Source organism: Magnolia sinica, chromosome 13 (assembly GCF_029962835.1).
Source record: "Magnolia sinica isolate HGM2019 chromosome 13, MsV1, whole genome shotgun sequence".
In the NCBI taxonomy this organism is placed as follows: Eukaryota; Viridiplantae; Streptophyta; class Magnoliopsida; order Magnoliales; family Magnoliaceae; genus Magnolia; species Magnolia sinica.
Genome location: NC_080585.1, coordinates 14,065,870 through 14,089,773, shown reverse-complemented (window position 1 = coordinate 14,089,773; position 23,904 = coordinate 14,065,870). Strand labels below are relative to the sequence as shown.

At 41.0% G+C, this 23,904-nt stretch overlaps 1 protein-coding gene across 1 annotated transcript; it reads right to left on the bottom strand.

Moving 5' to 3' along the window:
- Window positions 1-13,405: 13,405 nt before the first annotated feature.
- On the bottom strand, window positions 13,406-18,140 carry LOC131222911 (profilin-1). The gene is made up of 3 exons (XM_058218153.1): window positions 17,977-18,140; window positions 15,271-15,408; window positions 13,406-13,714 (listed from the first exon to the last, which is right to left on the bottom strand). Exons 1-3 carry the CDS (start codon window positions 18,097-18,099, stop codon window positions 13,580-13,582), a joined length of 396 nt encoding a protein of 131 aa, XP_058074136.1. The 5' UTR covers window positions 18,100-18,140; the 3' UTR covers window positions 13,406-13,579.
- Window positions 18,141-23,904: the final 5,764 nt, after the last annotated feature.

Here is a 23,904-nt window from a genome sequence, read left to right as displayed (position 1 = left end):
TGCCTGCACAGAAAGAAAACAAAGGAGACCCTGGCTCGAGCAGGGGACCCTCCGATGCCAAAGTCAGGCCTGGACTCGGGGTCTCAAAGTATTGGAAGGTTTTTAGGAGGGATTTGTTTCGTACCTCTCAAGGTGACAAGGGTCCTCCTTTTATAGCTGCTGGGTCTTCTCGGGTCCTCCTGATATCGAGCGCGGGATCTTCTCCTGGTATCACGGAGATAGGATCGTGCCCATCTTGAGCCATCATCCGATCCCGTGAGCTTCGGGGTCGGAGATCTTATCCCAAGATATCCGGGATGAGATCTGACCTAGCGACGGTCGGTCTTGCAAGGCGGTCCGCCCGACACATGCCCGGAACGCTGATAAGTCGTTCGAACCGACTCAACCATTGTCTCGGTTTAGCGAACCATGCCTCGAATTTGACGCATCCTTCGGCGACCCGAGGTATCAAGTCCGAGTCCCGAGGCATTAAGTCCGAGTCTTCGGACTTATATTTTTGCCCCCAACAATATATATATATATATATATCCATCACGTAGGAATCCTTATTTTTACCGTACATATAAAAGATCAGCCAGATAAAAATAAAATAAAAAACACTCAGATGGATGACGACACCGATGGGAACCATGTGAAATTGCTCTAAAAAAACCTTTAAGCTCACATGGTGTGGCCCACCTAAGTCTTGCATCAGATTGATTATTTGATTTTTGTACCTTCAGATCATCCTGGTGAGTTACACCTAATTAATGGATTTGATTAAATATATACACGGTAGTGGCCACACACAAACCTATGGTTGGGATTCCATCCCCATTGCCCACGTCCTGCAGCCCACCTTAGCTGTGAATCTGGTCTATTTTTCCCCTATGTTTTATAATCGAGGATGGAATCTGATAGACAGAGTGGATTTTACATAGCTAGTAGGCCCCATGGAGCTTGGGTGTTTTAAGTCCTGCTGACCATCTACACGCAAGGTACCACAACCTGTGATACGGTACAATCTTTACAGCCATACTGCCACTTGTAGTACCATGAAAAGACACCCTAACAAAATCAGGCCAGTCTGCTCATGTGGTGGGCCACACCCATAGAACCAACGAATAACTCGATGGTCTGACTCGTAGACAGGAACGGCCCACGAGAAGAGTAATCTTGATAGTGGGGCCCGTTGCTTTCGTGGTAGTGATTTCCAACACAAGTGGTACGATAAGCTGTGGTGCCGTCTCCAGTAGTTGACCATTTATCTTAAAATGGTCCACCTCTTGGACACGTCTTATGCTGAGATTTGAGTGCTACACGGCTCAGATGCTACTGCTTTGCAATCTCCGGCGGATGTGTTTTCACATTCGAAAATCATGGCAAAACAGAACAAGCTGTGTGGCCCATCTCATCAACGATTTGGATCGCTCTGAAACTAGGATCCCATAGCTGTTTGGGCGCAAGAAAAAGAAAAAAAAAAAATACATTGGTGTTCCAGCATATTACGAATTTCCAATCATATGGATACATTACAGATACCATACATAGTTCAATCCTAACCATCCAAATTATGGGCCGCGGTATGAACGGTGCACAGCTCCGAAATCAGGTAGGTTTGGCAGGGAGCGGATTATCTTAGTGGGTGTTACCCTTACCGTGTGGGGCCCACCTTGATGAATGTATTTCATCCCGACGTATTGCAGTCTGATATGTCGGGACTTTATCTGGACGCGGTTTGTGTGATGACCCCAATACTAGCCAGCTAGCTGGTATCAAAGCACTGTGGCCCCACCATGGTGTATGTATTTTATCCACGCCGTCCATCCATTTTTACGGAACATTTTAAGGTATTATCCCAAAAATTAGGAAGATCCAAAAGCTAAAGTGGACCACACAATAGGAAACAGTGGGATTGAATGCTTACTATAGAAAAGTTCTGAGGGTACAAAAGTTTCGGATCAAGCTGATCGGGCACCAGCGAAACCGCATCTGGCTTTATCCTTTGATTAGGGTGGTCTTTCAATGATCCAAACCGTTTATATAAAAGTATTCTCACTTTGTACGGTGGATTTAAAACAAATAAAATCTCTCAAGTTGGATTACTTCAACCCATTGAAATGTAGCTCTTTTGCTTTGAAAATGGACGATTAAGATAACCTTAGTATAATCAAATGGTTAAAACGTTTGATCCGGGAGATGCCTCGGAAATCTCTCATTCAAGAGAGTCATTATAAAATAAAGGGTTTGGATCATTGAAAAGAATCAAATTCGAATGGCTAAAGTGTTGCAATACGTATGCATGCATTCGAGCTTATCTCTTGTCTCATCTCTCATCGAGTACACTTGCACATTAAAATGCCACACCAATGACAGTTGCCTAGGATCCAGCCACATGCGCAAGGTTGGATAGCTCAGTGACGGAGGTACACATGCACATGGTCTGTTCGTGCATGAAAACACCCTAACAATGGCTGCCTCCGGTCCGCGTCTCAAGCATCGTCTGGTAGGAATGATACTTAAAAACCGTTCAAATGCATGCCATACATAGCTTTCGTACATGCATTAAAAGATACAGAGCCGGATCCGATACAAGCTTTGGTACTTTAATATTAACACACAAAACAGATATGTAGGGTTTGCCATGATGTTTTAGTGACATCAATAGTTAATAGACTTCATTTCTATGCTTTAAGTAAAAAAAAATTACGCTTTGTTGTGCCGTAATTTTCTATCTTACAACCCAGTTAGAAAAGATACAGTATATTGGAGATTTTTTTTAAAAATGCTTATAACACATTTTAGTAAATTGGAATGGACTAAATAACAAAATAGGGATTAGTAAAAAAAAATAATTCAAAAGCAGACTAAGACTAAGTAGCGAAGAGTTATTTAAGAGGGTCGATAGAGTGGCTGATTAGAATGTGATTGATTAGTAAGGAAATTTGAACAATTACTACAACAAGTGACAAATTTAAAAGGAAGTCTCCAAAAAGTCACATAGTTTTGAAACTTACAGTAATGATTAGAATATGAGAAGTATTCAGATTGACAGGATAAGGGTATAAATAACAAAAGAAATCAATAGAAGAAATTGTCTCGTATTAACCAAATCAAATCTATTTTCCAATTATCTTTTCAGTTATCAGTCATTTATTTTTATTAGTATGATCACTTATTTTTTTCAGGCATTTATATTCCTTGTGTAATTGTTTAGGGCTTCTTTGACTTTTTAATTCATGATAAATACTTTATAAATGGGTGATAGTTACTTCCTTAGGTATTTATATCATTTTTCCTAATGGTTGATTTAATCGTCTACTTTTTAGACGCAAAAATCGAGACAGCCACAAAATATTTGTAGTTCCCACCGTGATACATGTCACTTATCCACACCGTTCATCCATTATGTCAATTGAATTTATGGCAAGAGCTAAATAAAAATAAAAATAAAAAATTGAAGTATATGCAAAGCTTAAGTAGACCACGCCACAAGATAAAGAGAATCGAACACTTACTGTTAAAAACTTCTTAAAGACACTGTTTCTTTTGGTGTGGGTCATTTAAGTGTTAGATTTACCTTATTTTTCAACTCATGCCTCAAAATATTGTGACAAAACTGATGGACAAAACGGATGTATCATATACATCACCGTGGAGTCCAAAAATTTAAATTAACTCTTTTGAACTGGTTTTCAAAACAAAATTTCTAATGAATTTTCAAATGGGATGAAAGGGTAATAATTACACATTTACAAGGTATTTACAATTGCTTTAAAAAGTCAAAGCCCTTACTTTATTCATCTCCTTAGTGTATGTAATCCATTATGGTAATCAAATAGTTGTTAACTTTAACTATAATTCAAGTTTACGCTTATATATTGAATTCAATTCGAATATTAAGTAAAGTTCTCTTTCCAGAGATGAGTTTTGTTGTTGTTCTCCGTGGCTAACTATAAGAGTTTTCTTTTTTTGTCGTTTGCATTAAAGAGAAAAAGTTTTTTTTTGTATAAAAGGTAGAGGTGTGACCCATTTTCCATGGACAAATCTCACCCTCTAATTATCGCCTGATCATCTTACGTAACGTTGTATAAGTGGTTGAATAGACAACCAATCTTATTAAAACTCGATCATATACGATCAATTTCTGACATATATACTTATCTTTGCACTTGGGGTTATAAGTTATTTAGTTTGAATTAAGCCACACATTCAATGCTGGGACGCCTATATTAATCACGTGACTAAAATTGAAAAAAGCAACAACAAAGTTAATCCATAATTCAAATGGTGCACATTACAAGGAGCGCCCACCATTAAAAATCTATGAAATTGCATGTGGAGCCCAATTTGTTGTGTATGTTACACTTAATCCATTTAAAAGATTCTTCCGATTAGGATAAATGGACCCTCGGACAACCCAAAACTCATGCATAAATGAACATTCAAAACAATACATAGTCTCAACTCTTTCCTCGGTGATAGACTTAACAGAAGTTTCAACACCAGGTCAAGGGTTCAGTATGTTGTGAGTTTGTGTGTGTGAAAAAAGAAGAAGAAGAAAAGACAATCTAAAATGAATCCATAACTGTACACCAAAATATCTAATAATGTCAAAACCCATGAAAGCCCAACAAATGATTACCATCCATTAGTTTTTCCAATCATTTTATGGCGCCGTCCAAAAATAATGAAGCACATCCAAATTTCAAGTGGACACCACATGGAATAGTGGTAATTGAACTCCCAACATTAAAAAAATCCTAAAGCCCATGTAATGTTTATTGGACATCCAACATATTAATATTAATAAGATCCGACGGACCTAGATGAGGGGAAAACACAAATATCCGCTTGATCACAACTTCTTCAGCCCCCAATAAATTAGGGTGGCCATTCCATCCCTACCATGTAGTTCTTTTTTTCTTTTTCTTTTTTTAATTCAATTGATATTTGAGTTACTTTATTTTTTAGATCATAACCTAAAATGATGAAAAAACTGATGGACAGTCGGAAATTTCATCCCTCCCATGTTACATTCTACTTGAGATTTGCACGTGCCTTACCTTTTAGGCTTATGCCCTAAAATTAGCTGACAAAATGGCTTAATGATGTGGTCCCTGTTGGATTGTACTTGAGATTTGCATCTTCCTTATCTTTTAGGCCTATGCCCTAAAATGACCGGGCAAAACGTGGATACATTATAGTAGTACCTACATATATATCAAACTGAATGACGTGGCTGACCGGAGGCGGGGCATGTGCCTCAAGTTTTGGATAAGGAGAGAAAAAGGAAGTATAGGTAGTTTTAGGCGCGGATTGGATGCTACCCGGCAACAGCTTAGTGGGTGTTACCTTCTTGTACAGCCCACCTTGATAATATATTGTATATCCATACCGTCCATTCATTTTTCTAGTCAATCTTAGAATGCAGTCCCAAACATTAAGCACATCCAAATCGCAAGTAGACCACACCATAGGAAACAGTGGTGATTGAACGCTCACCGTTAAAAACTTCCCAAGGCGCATCGTAAGAAGATCCATGATGTTTAGTTGTCATCAAACCCGTTGATAAGGTCAAACCAAAATAGATGAAGGGAAAATACAAAAATTATCTTGATCCAAAATTTTGGTGCCCTACAAAAAGCTTTTAATAGTCACTCACTACTTATTCCAATGATGTGTTCTACCCAAGATTTGGATCTGCTTAATTTTTGAAATAACGGTCTTAAATAATCTGGAAAAAAAATGAAAGATGGGTGGCATGGATATTAACATATTCATCAAGGTGGGGCCCACACTTTAAGGGTAACACCCACAGCTAATCCGTCCCCATGGCTTTCCTAGGTAAGATATCACAAATTGATCGGCTTTTATAGATAAAATATGAGTCATCCGACATCATCCATTTTCCAGGCGCTGTTTGCCTACTGGTCGGTGCTCTATATACACCACCATCATATATTATTATATTTGTTTTATCACACTGTCCATCCATTTTTCTCCGTATCATTTCATAGCATGAGGCCAAAAAGTAAAAAGCTATATTCAAATCTCAGTCATGATGGGACTCACAGAACTTGTCAGCTATACGGCTGGTGTGGTACACCAGCCAATCCGCTTCCCCCTTATTAAGGTTTTTTTTATTGGACGCGGATTTCCTGCGAAAGCCTTTCGCAGGAAGTTCCTGCGCTGGGAACGCAGATGGGGTCCACTTGGATGTTTTTTTGGGAATCCACTCCGTCCATCCGTTTTGTGAGATAATTTTAGGAGATTATACCAAAATTGGATAGGATCCAATACTTAAGTGGTCCGTACTAAAAGAAAAAGTATTTAGGGAAATTCCTACCGTTGAAACCTCCCTGGGTTCGGCAGTGATGTTTACATGCCATCCACACCGTTAATAACATCATTCCTACTGGGATGAACTGAAAACACAAATATTATCATGATTCAAAACTTCTGTGGCCCCACGAATATTTCAACTGTGGACGTTTAATTATCACGTTTTCGGCGCACTTGAGCAGTGGATACGATTCATCTTTGGCCTGATGTACTAAAATGAACTCACAAAATAGATGGACGGTGAGGATTTCTCATAAACATCCAAGTGGACCCCATCTGCGTTCCCAGCGCAGGAACTTCCTGCGAAAAGTTATGAATAAGCTTGTATTTTTTTTTATCTCAATAATATGTGTAGCCTAATCAATAGATTAGGTGGCAAATAAACATTAGAGTGGGTAAGTGTTCAATCATCACTATTTTCTTATGGTGTGGTCCACCTAATATCCTAATATTAGAAACTATCTAATTTTTGGGCTTATGCCCTAAAATTAATTGAAAAAATAGATGGATTGTGTGGATAAAACACGATATATCTAAGGATCTTAATCATCAATCTGAACTATCCATTAGATCCAGAGCACATTTAATGGTTGGCCATGCTAAAATCAAACTGATTGGATGATTCAGTCCATCTTTAATTTGTTCTTTTTGTTGCCATCCTTTCAAAGCCATGGAGAGCTATGGTTACTGTTGCCTAACAAAAGTGATCTTTTTCATTCATAAGAAATCCATGGCCTGTCCTAACGTACATATGGATCCAATTATTGATTGGACATTATTGTGTAAATGATCCTAACCATCAATATAAAATTCCATTAATCATATGGTTAAGATTGTCGGATAAGTGTGATGCTTACATGGTAGACCATGAAATGAGTGATGAACCTAATGAATGGTCTAGATCTAGAGTTTGAATTGTCTGAATATCCCAACGCAACTAGTTAGGAGCAGCATTTCTCTTATTTAATAGTAGCATTATTAATTATCTAAAATTGAATGAGGTTTGCTATGCCCGCATGCTTGCAAGAGAGCTCACATACATGCCATGCGTGTGGCACGTGTGTGAGATCCAGCCAGTCTGTTAGGATGCCCTTAAACAACACGGACCTGACCCAAACTGACAGTATCAGCTGAACCTGATAGGACTCGAACCTGACATACTTAATCGGTCCAATATGGGTGCACCAGGATCGAACCTAACCTAAACCTAAACCCAAACCCGGGTCGTTGCTCTTGCTTGGGTGGTAGACTCTCAGGATTTTCAACTTCCGGTCAAGGGTTCGAGTACCAATAGGTGGTGAAATTCCACTAGCGTGAGTGTGTGGGGTTTGTGTGCGTGTGTAAAAATTTAAAAAAAAAAAACCCAAACCCGACCCAAAGACAGCCCTAATTGTGGCCTGGAAATAGATAGTTGAGGATAGAAATACAGCAACGGTCCACATTCAACTGAAAGAAGGCCCATCATCAATTTCATAGGGACCTCCAGTCCAGGAGATTATTTTGGGCATGGTCGTCCATCAAACCAACTGTCTGGAAAGGTAAATGGTGGGGCCTACTCATATGGACTGAAGAGCTGAGTATGCCGTGCGTATCTCTAGCGGAGCATCATAATCCATTCCCTTGTAGCAGAGGGAAAGGGAAACACTTGAGTAGGGCTGTCGACAGGCCGGGCCTGGGGCAGGTCTCGGCCAGATTTTGAACTGTTTCGGTCCGGGCCTTCGGACCAAATCTCTTCAAAATTCTGATTCTTCAGGCCTGACCCGGCCCATTAATACCACTACACTTGAGTAGTACGGAGCTGGTGCAACAAAAAAGCACTGTGAGCCATGGCTTAGATCAATGGCCTAGATATAGATTCCATACCACCAAATCCAACGTTCCAAACATGCCATGACTTAGATCAATGGCCTAGATGTAGATTCATGAACACTCATTTGGGCCATACATGAATTGAAACTCAGTCCACATTCCTTAAGAAGCAAAAAGAAAAATGTACCATGGTACGATCCTAATCCGAATACCAGACCTTTTTGTGGACAGTTAAGCCGATGAAATGTCGAAAAGCATGGGTTTTATGACATGAGTTAAAAAAGCATCCGTTTGGCTGTCATTTTCTGTCTATATAGCCAATTCAATAAATGGCCCACCGATCAGATGGTACAGATAGAAGTGCATGTTGAATGACAGGAGTTGTTTGTACTGACATTGGCCCCACATCCAACCTTCTTATTAAATGAATAGTACCATAATGCCCTCAATATTTCAAACAAATCGTGGGCATGTCACCGTCATGATAAATGAATAACCTAGTATTATGTAGATGGGCTGGGGGAGTGTGTTCCGCCCCTAGCGTAAGATTGCAAAACAAACAAACCTTGATAGCCTCGAACTCCGAAGATTGATTATTTGGAATGAATTCAAGGAAAATGCTAACATGCGCAGGGGGTTGAGTAGTTTTAATTGTTAAGCTATAATCATAGGGCATTGGTCTAGTGGGCCATGCCTGCTGCTTGGGATGCTCAAGTGGGGCTGTCGGTAGGATGGAGAGGCCCAGAATAGTGAAAGTTTTTAATGGGCCTGTGAGGATGGGACCCACCAAAAGCACACTTATGTGGGCCAGGGCCTATAGGCCCAGCCTGTGACAACTGTATTGAAAATGAGTCCTTCCATCTCGTTCGTACGAAAGGGTAGAAGGTTGGTGGCACCAGCTTCTTTTTTTTTGTACGTCCTATTGGCTAACAGAAAGGGGCCCACCCCTGAATGGGACCACTTCCGTATTTCTCATTTCAACCGTCCATTTGTAGACCGCAAATTGAAAGGCTGGGATCTGAATTTTCAGGAAGGGGTTGCAGCACCCAACAGACCAACGGTCTGGATCATTTCAAATCATGGGACCTACTTGTCTGCAAACTTATAACCGGATGTGGGTGTGTCTGTGACATCCACTCCGTCCATCATTTCCGCTAGGCCATGTTAGTATGTGGTTCCAAAAATGATGCCGATCGACAACTCAAGTGGGCCACACCAGAGGGAACAGTTGATCTGGGGATGCCAACCATTCAAAACTTCCTGTGGCCTACCTTTATGTTCATATTCCATCCAACCCGTTCATAAGGCGAATCTCACCGGGATGAAGGTAAAAGACCAACCTATCAGACCAATACAAAAATTCAGTGGGCCCAAACAAAATTTTAGTGGTAGGCGTCCCTATCCCACTTTCCCCTATGGTGTGCCCACTAGAGTTCTTGATGTGCCTTATTTTAGCATTCACGTCCTAACCTCATATGTTGCAGATGATGGACGGATCAGATGTGATACACAACACGGTAGGCCCCACAGCTTTTTATTGCACTTTAGGAAACCCTCATAATCATGAAGTCTAAGGTGAGAAGTTCAATCCATTCCGAGCCACACTTATGTTGTATATTGAATATGGATGATTGATCATGTTCTTCCAATAATATAATTGTCGATTTTGTCATGCATATATGGCCCACCTGACCCTTGGCATGGACCATGTTCGGAGCGATCTACCTAAGTGGCACGCTATCTGGCTCACATGCCACATATGATTTGGAAGGATACGCTTACATAGCCACTGCCGGACTATTCTACTACTATTAAATTAAAGTAATATCAAAATCAGAATCCAGACTACTTGAGACTGTCTGAGGTTCCAATTTCAATGGTTTAGTATGGATTTTGTCTCTTGAATCTTATAGATCTTGCCAATCATTGTCATCTTATTCTCCTCCCAGCAATTAGGGTTAGGGTTTTAAATTGCAAATTGGCAAGAGTATGGCATGTGCACTGCACATGGAGAGAGGAAGCGCTTTGTAAGATTTAGAGAGATGGGGGGAGGTGCGAGGGTAAAAGAAAGTTGATACTTTATTCTAGTATGATACTTTATAAGATATGTTGGAACATTAGCCGTTGGATTTTGGGTCTTTTTCAATGATCAAAATCTATCTGAAAAAGATCCAAAATCTATCTATAAAGCAGGCTTGATTATGGGTGTAAAATATTTAAAATAACTCTCACATTAAAAGTATTTCAATTCTAAAATAAATATTTCTCATTTAAGAAATGACTCGGTCATATAAATCATTTGAATCATTAAAAGATAATCCAAGATCCAATGGCTAAAGTTCAAACGTATGCTATAGCAATAAGTCAGAATGTACTCTTGCTTTAAAAAAAAAAAAAACACATTTTAGGTGAGGTACGAGCTAGACATACTTAAAGCTGACTCGGGGGCCCACCTGCATTAACATTTAAAAATGACAAAAATGCCTCCATCACTGGTGGAGCCCTTGGGCTATTTATGACAACATTTAAAAGGGTAAAAATGTCCCATTCCCATTAAATTTAGAACATTGATAGAGCTAAGCGGGTAAAATCAAAACTATTGATTGTTACACATCCATCCACCTTCAACCTATTTAAACACACATACAAAGTGCCTTTAAAATGAATTAAAATGTGGAAGAAAAACACTTTTAATACTTATGCAAGATGTGGTGGACCAGCAACAATTCACAGTAATGCACATGGGCTGGCAATTTCTTTATGGGTTGGGTATTGGTAACTGATATTCTATATCACACAGCACATCCAATTCCAGCCCTGTCTACGTATGCATGTGTTGCCGGATCAAATTTCCAAAATCCATTTCCATGGGATCCACGTTCCCTTACACAAGCAGATTGGAAATCAGCAAGTACAACAACGGCTAATCAGCAATGACCCATAAGTAAATGGTCCAGATCATGTATATTTCCAACACTAACTGGAGAACTTAGAAGCATGTGGAAGCTGATCGAGAGGATTGCATGATCGGCCAAGAAACCATTGTAAATAGGGTGGCAATGGATCAGGTCAGCCTATGGGTCAACTAGACGAGCCCACTTTGGAAGTAGGTTTGGGCCAAGCTAAGTGGTAGCTGATTGAGCCACGGCCTAGAAATAGACCCCATCATATTCCATTCTAAAACCTGAGTTGGGTCAGGGCCTGTCCGGCCAAAGGGCATCCCTTGTGGGTTCAATTGTAGCCCAATGCTTGACCCGTTTTCTAAACGGTGAACCCGACCTGGCCCGGACAGCCCATTGCCACCTAACCATTGAAACCATCAGTTGCAACTTGTCCAACCATCCACATCATGCGTTTTGCTGCTCAATGCTTGTCTTTTTTAGTTATTTATACTCTACATAGAAGTCACACCTGTTCGGACAGACGGACATCATGTATTAAACGTCGGTAAAATCCCGTGGTATTGCTTCTAGATTCATATCAGAAGTTAGCCAAGTATGGTTTTGGCTGCACCAAATATGACTAAATTTCATGACATTCTGCCCCAAATTAACTGATTAATTATGAAATTTCATGATATTTGGTGCAACCAAACACATGGTAAAACAAAATACATGTGACTAACAAACAAGTGTTGATTTAGATCATGAATTCCATAGTAGGGAATTACATATACACCTTCACAAGATTTAGACTTTGGAAAGAGGCATCTGCAAATTCCATATCATGAATGGTGCATCCTACACCTAAAAACATGCCCGCAGGAGGGAACTGGCAACAGTAGTGAATATCCAAATCATCCATCAGGTTGGGCCCCGGTATTGATGCTCGCTTGTGGTTCAGTGTGTAAAAAACAAAATGGTTGCTAGAAGAAAGATTTTCAGCCATCCATTTGGCTTTTACACTGGCCCACCTGAAAGTGGGGACAAATGTGATAGACAACTTAGCTGGTGATCACGCAGGTTGCTGCTGTGAAATTAGCAAACCTCTTGAGAAGTAATTTTAGCACCTGCAATTCCATCTCACCTCAACCCAAACGATCAACCGAATCCAATTGATAAAATATGATGTGGGGCCACCATTTGTGATCCATACCATTCATATAGCAGGCTCGTTGTGACAGAAGATGTCGCAGAAAAATTTCTTCCCAGATGAGCCAAGACGTCCTGTCCAACTATGCCCACACAGGCCGCATTGTCTAGGGGGTCATCACAAAGGGAAGATACCAAGCTCAGCCCACTATATGAACAGATTAGATTACCAAATACGGCTGGCCCCACCTGTACCAATGTTGGGTCAGAAAGGAAACACCATTTCACTCAATCTAGCGTCAGAAAAATACTTCAAAATCATATGTTTGGTGCTAGTCCCCAATGAGGATTCAAGCTGAATGAAAGAAGGCCTACCCGTTTAGATCATAACAAATAGGCAAGAGGGGTCTTAACACTGCTAGAAGGTAAATATATCCAAGGGGTTTTTTCAAATAATTACCAAAATAATACGGTATTTGCAAATACCCACGTAAAAATAACATGTTTGCAAATTACAACATTGTTAATTCGGGGTTAATTCAAATACCCATTTTTAGGTTAGTTTTTTCTAATGGTTGTTGACTTTTTTAACATATTTTGAAAAATGATGAAACTGCCACTACATTAGAACCTCTCTCTGCAAAAGTGTGTGCGCGTGTGAAATATATATTGTGGTATGTTTCATATGGAGGAGAATTGAAGGTTTCATGTTCTTCCCATGGAGGATTCTGTTGTATGTTCCATGCGGCCGTTTTGTCATTTTTTAAAGGTTGCTAACAGAAGTTATGAAAAAATAGCGGAATGTGGGTACTTGCAATAACGATGAATTAACAATGTGATTATTTGCAAACCATATGTTTTTATGTGGGGATTAATGGAAGTTATGAAAAACTAGCGGAATGTGGGTATTTGCAATAACGGCAGATTAACAATGTGGTATTTTGCAAACCATATGTTTTTATGTGGGTATTAATGGAAGTTAGGAAAAACAAGTGGAATGTGGTTATTTGCAACAACGGCGAATTAATAATGTGGTTATTTGCAAACCATATGTTTTTATGTGGGTATTTGCAAATACCCTATTATTGACGTAGGAATCTGCAAAAACCCTACTATCTAAACGTATCCGTCCATTAGAAACAAAAATCTACAGCTCCTTATAATGTAGCCATTACTCGGAAATCATAATCCCTTTCTTCAATAGGAGAAAACACATACAAAAGCATTTTAGGAAAGGATAATAGCACCCAAATAGCTTTCCCCACACAAGTTTGCTCTCCTATGACCGCAAAAATACATATTATTCACCGCAACCATTCCAATACCATGTAGAGACGAAAGCTCCTGTCAAGGATTACAGCCCAAAGAAGGAAATTTAAATGAAGAACAAAACATCAAAAAGAAGCATACCCAAGCTAAAGGCCCTGATCAATGAGATAATCGCCAAGCCTCTCCACAACCATGTTGCACTGGCCGGGAGCCATCGGCTCTTCGTAGATGCCGAAGATCAAAGCCTGATTGGTTTTCTTGATAGTAACACCACCAGAACCCTGAATGAAAAGGACACACAAGGCATCACAGAGTACATTTCAGTTCTCTTTTTTTCTTGAAAGATGTACATTTCAGTTCTTTAGAAACACAAAAACATACAAAGTAGACAAGGTTTCTAATTATGCATGACATGCTAACAGAAATGCCAACATTGCACAAGTGCAATAATGAATCCGTTAATCAAGTGGGTCCAACTATCATAGATGCCCTGACCAAAAATCAGGCTGGTCTGCTCATCAGGTGGGAAACATTGCATGAAACAAATGATTGGCTGGGGAAAGATCGGCCTCATACAGGCGTTGGCAATAAATTATGGTAACATAAAAGGAATGAAGTGGCTCTAAGAAGCACTCGAGGCTATGAGAAGCTGCCAAAACATTTTTTCAGAGCAGCAATTTTTATTAAATTTTGATTAGATAGCTCATGAGTGGCATAACATAGCAGAATAAATGCATTCTCTGGGTTTCTTACGGTTATTTTGAGCATTCCTTCTGCCACTAGAAAATATAGTCTTCTGTTGTGTGTGAAGTCATGAATATTGAACCATCTCATGACGGCATAAATCAAACCATAAATTTGGATAATTAATAGTAAGGCTTTCTATTTAAAAAGAATAAGGTACAAGAATAATAAAACATAGTACATAGTGATGATGACAAGGGAAAGGGAAAAAAAAAAAAAAGCATGATCAGCATCATATGGGGTATCCCACACACGATTTCAGCTGTTTTTATTTGCTTGCAGGTAGGCCAACTATGCGGCGCCAATCACATGCTTCTTTTTTCTCGATAGAAGTTAGTTTAAGAATGTTAGCCACATTTCCATTTCATAGCTCTTTAATCAATTATATAAAACTGATTCTAAAACCATTATCAAGAATATCCATTCAATTCCACTTTTCTCTCAATCATATGATTCATGCAAGTTGTTGCAAATAGGACTTCCCTCAAATCAGAAATTGCTTTAAGCATGATTTAACTTGGCCCAGTTAAAAATAAAGCAGGCATTGTTCTAGATTGATCTAATCACATGTTTTTGTTACTGCACTATGTTGTCATGGTGAAGTGGTTCGAAAAGTCTTATTTGTTTTTAATGGGCAGAAAAGATTTTATTAAACAAAAGAACAGCAAAAGAGAATACAACTAGCTCACCAAAGAGGCACAACATGCTACAAAGGACACCAAAACAAAACATACAACTACCTGGCCCCCAACACCAGCCACTAACAGATAATAAATACAGAATCACCCAGCACGAAATAGGCCTCAAGAAATATTAGATACAACTAAACCATTTCAGAATACCCCACCATTGGCCCGAACACCAGCCTCTTTCTGTGCTTTTCTGGGAATGAGCTCAAAGGAGATGGGGCAATTTTTACACAGATCATAAATTCTCTAATATACAGATCAAAATATACCATTAATCAATAGATAATCAAGGTCTCTCACACAGTGAAAGCTTTGAAATAACAGTTTTAGTGTCTAATTACCATCCAAGTACATGCTCAAAGCTGCAATGCTAGTAGTTTAGAAATGTTTATGGGGGTCATCACCTTCTTTCCTCGAATAACAACGGTGGGTTCCCCTTGGATCACCATATACTTTGCGGATCCAAGGTACAAGCCAGTGGGTGCAAGCGATCCCGGTTCAGCAAAGTCATTCATAATACCAGTTATTTCTTGGGGTGTAAGCTACACGTCAAAAAACAAACAAACCAAAAAAGGATTATCAGAGAAAGAATTAAATGGAAAGGCTAAAAACAAGCCGCTGAATATATACAGGCAAGCGTGCACACATGCACATACATAAATGCACATATGGATATAAATGATTAAACTTAAATGCTTGTCACTTTCTTTCCCTTATCAGTGCCTCACTTCCCTTTCGCAGCGAACCTGTGCAAGATCTGAACTGATCATCAGGTATTCCTAACTTGGATAAGTCATATCGAATATCAATTTGCTTTCCCCAAAAGTCCTCTAATAGGAATTATCAACAACAACAATTAAGGACTATCAGAGAAAAGAAAAGGAATTAAATCTACGGAAAGGCCAAAAACAAGACTGAATAAATAGGCACGTATGCACGGACGCGCACACACACAAATGCACATATAGATAAATGAATCAACTTAAATGCTTCTCACTTTCTTCCACTTATCAGCGACTCACTTCCATTTCGCAGCGAACCTGTGCAACATCTGAACCAATCATCAGGTATTTCGTACTGGATGGGCCATATCCAATGATCCATTTGCTTTCCACAAAGTTCCTCTAACAGAATGGTCGGGTTGTCAGATTGGTACCATTTTTGGGGTATGGCCTACCTGACCACACACTTTTACTTGAAGTCCATCCAAAGAAACTTCCTCAACATAGAAGTGATCATACCAAGGTCACCTGGATTGTCAGTCACCTTGGTATGTGGTAAAGGAACAGGTACACGGTGTGCTACCTATTGAATACTACAGGTAGGATAACGTGCGTCGCTCCAATACATACACTGTATGCAATATAGTTTTATATATGAACTCATATTGCAGTTTACATATGAAATGATGAATGTTATCATAATAGATCCTGCATGCTTAGTGTTATATTATAACTAAATAATTGAAAGTATAAATCTCTACATTGTCAATAGAAATTTGCATTAACTTAATCACTAGTAAGAATAAAGAGCCATAGTTTCGGGTCATTGAAAATAGCAATATGGATCGCAAATGACCCATAATCCAGAATGCTCAATCTGGAACAGGAAACATGGTCGTGTTTTAGGTAACATTGATCTGTAGCACTTGATCAAAGGAGGATTAACCATGTCATATGTTCTAGAAACATTTCATCAAATAAAGTGTTATACTGTGAAAATCCAACCACCAACCAACAATCACAATCATTCCCATATGAGTTGAGCACGTCTCCTCCCATATCTGTTGCTCCAAACCAATGAAGAAAAAAAAAATGGAACTGGTAGCTTAATAAACTGAAAATATTTACAAAAATCAAAACAGTACCATACAAGAAACTGCAAAGACCATATTGGCAGGATAAGTGATTGCCATTACTCAGCATTTTAACTCAAGAATGTGATTGCTTCTCCACATTGTAACTCAAGGCATCAATAAAACACCTGTTGGCCCAGCCTAAGGAAATTCCCAATGGATTAAACATTAACAGAAAAAAAACAACCCAAACACACACAAAGGTCCACTCCAATCAAACCATCCATTAGCTATCACGACCACTGTGGTAGTGCAATACTATCATGAGTCCCTAGACAGTTGAGACCTAAAATTTCTGATGCATTTTAACGATCAATTGAATTGAACTAATAAATTAATTAAATAAAGAAGAAATACATGCAAAAAAGATCGACAGATAGGAAAACACCAAAGTGGGTGAGGCACCATTTCAATTAATGACTTAGACTTAAAATGATCATGATGATGATTTAGGGGCTTGTCCCTTGTTACTGATGGAGTAGTGCTGACACCAATGCGGTCATGCAAGATACAATATAAAATGATGGAAACAATACCTTACAAAGATCAAAATAACCAAGCAATCCAAATTCTACAAAAATCACAATCCCTTGAATCGAAGCATATGAATACTAATACCAGAAAAATATATTTAAAAAGAGTATTGATCACCTACAACCAGCTCACGTCCGATCATGCCAAGTTTGTAGGATATCCAAGGCATGGATAAGGGAGCCACCACAGAACCACCGCGCGAAAAAGTCAGGCTCAGGCACCACTTCTAAAAGAAGATAATGGTTTAAATCAGATCTCCAAACGGTCTGACCCGCCTGGTAACCGGACCGGCCTGATTCTTCCGCCAGGTTATCTACATTGCGGGGCCCACCTTATGCACGGTTCAGACATCCTAAAAACGTAAACGGACAGCATAAGGAACCACAAAATCCAATGCATTTGAATCCAATCGCCAAAAGTAAACGGTGCCCAAATCAGAAACATATCTCATTATCAAAACCCACATCAAATACACGGATCAAAACAACTCAATCAAAATGCATGGATCAAATCCCATGCAGCTTCAACAGACAAAAACACGTACCCCAAAAAACCGTAAAAACAAAAACCCAATTCAAATTGCTCATGGAAACATCTAAAAAACCAAATTCAAAAACAGAACAGATCCAAATAGATTCTGAATAGATATTGCCTAATCTACAGAAACCCAACAAAGAAGAAAAAGGAAATGAAAATGACAAAAAAAAAAAAAAAACGATACCTTTGGAAAGGACGCACTCTGCGCCCAGACGCTTCCGTCGTGCCCGATGATGGCAGCGGCGGTCAGATGTTGACCGTCGATCTCGCACATCAGATGATCGTCCACATACGTTTGCCACGACATTTTCTCTCTCACTCTCTCTCTCTCCCTCCCTCCCTCTGTCTCTCTCTCTCTCTCAGTGGGAACGAATCCTTCTCTTTAGCACAGCCCGCCAGGGAGAGGGGTCAGACGCGCACTTGTAGTACAGCGGACGTACGTGTCACAGCGGCACGTACTACAAGTGGACCTGTGCGTTAAGGTGGGCCACGCTTCGGATGATTCGGAAGAATTAGGGAACGGATTAGGTGAGACCCCGGATCCACGGAGGTGGGTGGGACCCTGACTTTGGGGCCCACTGTGATGTATATGACCACATCCACGCCATCCATCCGTATTGAAAGCTCATTTTAAGGCATGATCCAAAAAATGAAGCCGATCCAAATCTCAGCTGGACTATAATACAGGAAACAGTGTAATCCACCATTAAAGTTTTGGATCAAGCTGATAATTATCCAGTCTCTTCATCCCAGATCTTCGTGAACTTATCAAAAGCCTTCTTCAGCAACCGCACAAGATTTCACAGATGTGGAGCCACACAGTTCACTGGTCCAAATGGGGCCATGGCGTAATCTTCTACATTGGATGATCCAAACCCTTCCGACCCTTGAGTTTTTTTGGAATTGTTATTTATTGAAGGCGGATTTTTGTTTCTACCTTCCTTTCTTTCAACCGTACATTTATGGACCATCAATGCAAGGAACGGTTCAACATTGGCAATTGCCATCCTTATCCTTTCGGAGCCATCAGCCCATTCCTACGTTCTCCTGTTTGACACGGTCCATGAGCACCTCACGAAATGCGAGACCGGACAAGATCTAAAATCCTTCATCTGATAGCTCTAATGTTCAGGGTGCACACGGGTGGACCCAAGTGGAACTGGGCTTGGCCTGGCCCGGTCACCAGCCAAACCTAGCCTCAACCCAGCCAGGTCACTTGGCCAGCATGTTCAGCCCGAACTCGGCTCAGTCAGCAATCGGACGAGTTCGGACCAGTTTTAGACCTTATAGCAAGTTCATGGGAAGAGCCAACATGTCCCAGAAGGGTAGAGGGGAAAGAAATGGGTAGAGTTTTGAATATATACACACACACACACACACACACACACCACTCGACAAAGTCGAGCCGAGTCGGGTTTTAGACCAAGTCGGGACCTATCCGAACTCGGCCCGAACTCAGTTTCGGGCCGAAGAAAATGGCCCGTCCCGACCCGAACTCAATTCCGAGTCGGGCCAAGTCAAACTTTTTCGGGCTGAGTCGAGCGAGTTAACTGGGCTAGCCCGTTCGTGTACAGCCCTACTAATGTTAAAGAAACCATTGTTTGGGCGAGTGGACAGTTAAAAGTCATAAGCCCTTCTCACCTAATGAGAATAGGTACATCTATCATATGGTGTCAATAGATGAATATATGTAATGTTTTTCCCTTTTTTTTCGGCCCTCTCGTAGGGCTAGGCTTAATTAGGGATGGGGTCAGCTTTTAAGTAGTGAATGGGCAAGAAGCATGTTAAGAAGAAAGTGATCTGATGAGCCACCATAACCATTAGAGGTGTACACGAACCGAGCTAGCTCAGTTAGCTTGCTCGATTCGACTCGGTTCGAGGCTAAGTTCGAGCTGAGTCGAGCTGATTTTTTGAGCTCGAAAATGAGTTTGAGCCGACTCTAGCTAATTTTTTGAGCTCGAAAATGAGTTCGAGCCGAGTTCGAGCTGACCACATCTCAACTCGACTCGGATCGAACCTAGCTCGATTCGAACTCGGATCAAACCAGTTCAGTGACTCGGTTACTTTGATATTGATGTTGCTCACCAAGTTTTGATGAAAAGACTCAAAGAAGTGTGGCTGGTGGCAAGGAATGTATGCATATAAAACCAACACCTTTTTTTCTTGATTTTTATATTGCTTAGGTGTTTAGTAAAATACCTATCAAACCATTGATGTTGTTTCAAATACAGTGAGATTTTGAAGGTGCAATCCAGGTGTTTGTGAAAATATTGCAATGGCGAACTCAACTTGAACTGGCCCGAGCTGCTGACCGAACCAAGCCGAGCTAGCCAATCAGGCTCAAGGACCAAGCCGAGCCGAGCCGAGCCGAGCTCGAGCTCGAGCTGAGGTCAGCTAGTGGCCGAGCTCGACTCGATGTACACCCCTAATAACAGTACAGTGCATGCCTGCCTTGAGCGCCCTTGTTCCCCATTAGCTCTTTGACTAGGGCATAACACCTTACATGTATATAGGAAGTTTTCATTTGTATAGGCTCGTTGGACCTGCAAACTTTCCTTTCCACACCAGGTACACTTATATGGATGCGGGGCTTATATACAAGTTTGATGAGAACATAAATCAACATAGGTCAAGTGTCACGCTCTAAACTCGGAAACCGGGCTCACAAAATTCTCGATCGCCGAATCTGGTGTCGACAGCCTCTGTAGCACCCCATTCTCGGCTCCCAGCCCCTATACGCCAATTTCCAATCCTGGGATCCTACAAGAAGGATTTTCAATATGAATTTGTCTCATAAGAAGCATAACTACAAGTATATCCAAATCACAAGAACAACATCATCACCACATATCCATTAATATAATCGTTTGAGTACAATACTGAAAGGGGAAAATACATGCATATAATAAAATCTTCACAAGGCTCGGCTGCATACTCCTGCTCCTGCTCCTGCTCAGCTACAACTATGTCCTAGCGTCATCTGCACGCATCTATCGTGCATAAGCTTATATAGAAAGCTTAGAGGGTGGTGTAAGTGTGTGAGCAGTATATCGTGCTCAGAATGTAATATCAGAGTAAACGGAAATACTGGTAAGTCTACGAACCATACAATATCAGAGTAAGTAGAAATACTGATAAGTCCATAAAAATACCATCAACCTTATCTAAGTCATATAAATGCAGAAACATAGCAACCCAAAATGTCATATGATGAGGATGAAATGCAATATGCAATATGTGGTGCGAATGAAATGACCAAGTTGCGGTGTGAAGTCGGGATGATAGTACGTGATATCGTGATATCGCAGGCTATGGGGCCTATCACAAAGGAGTTCTATCCAAACCAGTCTCATACCTAAATTTGGATAGATATACTCAATGTGGTAAGCTCCTAATATCAGGTTAGTCGCTCGCCCCCACCGAAATCCTAGCCATTGCGAAAGTACACATAACAATTAGTTACGTACCACCAACCCGAGTGGATAGTGAATGAATGAATGAGTATAATGCTGAGTATACAACTCCTGCTCAATCAGTCCACAAATCAGTACTGTACATCTATGGGATCATCACCGAGGTCTAGTACACTCCACTCCAGCTTGCCGCCCCTATCCGAGCGCACAACTCGGTAAGTGGAAGAGACCTCACCATCCACCTACCAATATCGGTCTCGGCTCGTCGATAGCGAACTCATTCCTCAAGCTGGTCAAACTCGACCTAGATATTGTCCCCTCACTCAGGTGGGTAAGGTCACACCTCTTCCCATCCGACAATGACACAGTGGGAGACGCGGCCTACCAGTATATGACCCTCATGCGCTCATACACATCCACTCAGTCTTGACGTGAGGTGTCTCTTGGCCACGAAGGTTTAAGAACTTTCACCCACAGACATCCAAAGTGCCCAGATGCTCGAACCAAACATTTCCAGAGTCCCATACAGTCACCCACGACATGCCTGTGAAGGCCACGGCCCTGATGTCGCTAGGGCGTACAGTAATCACAACACACAATCCAAGATACATGAGTCATACAATCCAGTCATGCATCAATCCTACGCATATTATGCGCTCATGCAAGACAATTTTTGCCTATCAAGGAGTCTCATAACAACCTGCCCAATGACATATGCGATGGTCAACCACATCTTATAATAAACATACAGATAATGCGCATGGGCATGTATCATGATGGTATGCTGTCACATACTCATAATCAGTATCGATAATGGACACCGATAATCGGCTTCGATAATTGGCTTAAACAATCGGCTTGATAATCGGCCTCGACAATCGAAATTGACCTTAACAATCAGAATCGGCCTTGATAATCGGAATCGGCCTCGACAATAGGAATCGGCCTCGACAATCGAAATCGGAATCGGCCTCGACAATGGGAATTGACTTCGACAATCGGCCTCGACATTCGGAATCGGAATCAACCTCGACAATCAAAATCGGCCTCGACAATCGGAATCGGAATCGGCCTCGACAATCTGACTCTGTGTAGCAAAGGGCTTAAGGAAAGGTCACAATGTGGACATTTAACCATCATTTCCCATCAATGTGGACATTTAACTAATATTGCTCCCAAGGAGTGGCCCACATAGAGCCAAACATACAGTGGACCCATGACCTCACACAATGGCCCAATATACATCACCATGGGCCTCTCTCAAATGTCTAATACATATCACTATGGGCCTCGGCACATAGGACATAAATACATCACATCGAGCCTCACTCGTGGGCCGCACATACATCACAATAGGCCTTGGCACATGGGCCATAATTACATCATATCGGGCCTCATATACAACAAATGGGCCGCATCAATGGGCTGCACCAATGGGCCTAATATACATCAAATGGGTCACATCAACGGGCCACACCACATGGACCTCGAACACATCACAATGGGCCTCACTCATGGGCCTCATATACACAACATGTGGGCCCTGCACATGGGCTTAAATACATAACTTGTGGGCCCTACACATAGGTCTCATATGCATCAAATGGGCCACGCGTCATGGGTTTAATACATATCACAATGGGCCTTACCCATAGGCCACGAATACATCACAATGGGCCTTGCCCATGGGCCTCAGATTCAAGCAGGTGGGCCCCATTATATGGGCCTTAAATACAAGGCAGGTGGGCCCTATCACATAGGCCTCAAATATACATCATGATGGGCCGCACCACATGGATGGACCGCACCAATGGGCCTACCAAAAATCATTTCAATAGTTGTAGGTGTAACATGTGTATCACTGTACACTATCCTTCCATGGGGCACATGGCCCACTAATGATGATCAGCACTTTCCAAACATTGTCTATGTAAATCAGCACCATCCAAACATTGGACAGCACCGTCCAAACATAGTTCATGCAAATCAGCACTATCCAAACATAGTCCAGCACCATCCAACATTGTCCAGCACCGTTCAGCACAATCTGGACGGTGTGGATGAAATTAATACATCATAATGGTCCTATGCTGGCAAAACAGGTGGACGGCTTGGATCAAAAACACATCAAAGGTGGGTCCACCACATGAATCGTCTGGATGGATGGCTGAACACATAAATTAAGGTGGGGGCCCACACGTGTGGATGCAAGGCATTCATCAAAGTGGGCCCCACGTCCGTGTATATGGACGGACAGTTTGGATCTAATACATACATCATGGGAGGGCCCACCATCAGATGGTTGGACAGTGTGGTATAATACATACCTCATGGGGACCACAATTCTTGGTGACATCATTCCACCAGATGTGTGGCTAGTGTGAGATGCACCAGCCAATCTACTTCAAGAAGCTGGGTCCCACATGGGGCCCACCAGATATATATACAGTATATATATATATATATTCTATATTATATTTTATTTTATTTCATTTTTCATCATTTTTTTATTTATTATTTTTTTGTTATTTAAATATCTCCAGCGTCCAGGCCTTGGACGACCTGGACATAAAACATATACATCATGATGGTGGTCCCCACCGTCTATACCACTGGACGGTGTGGATGAAAAACATACATATTTCATGTGGGGTCCAGTCCACGTCCAGGGATTGGACGGCCCTTGGATAAAACACATC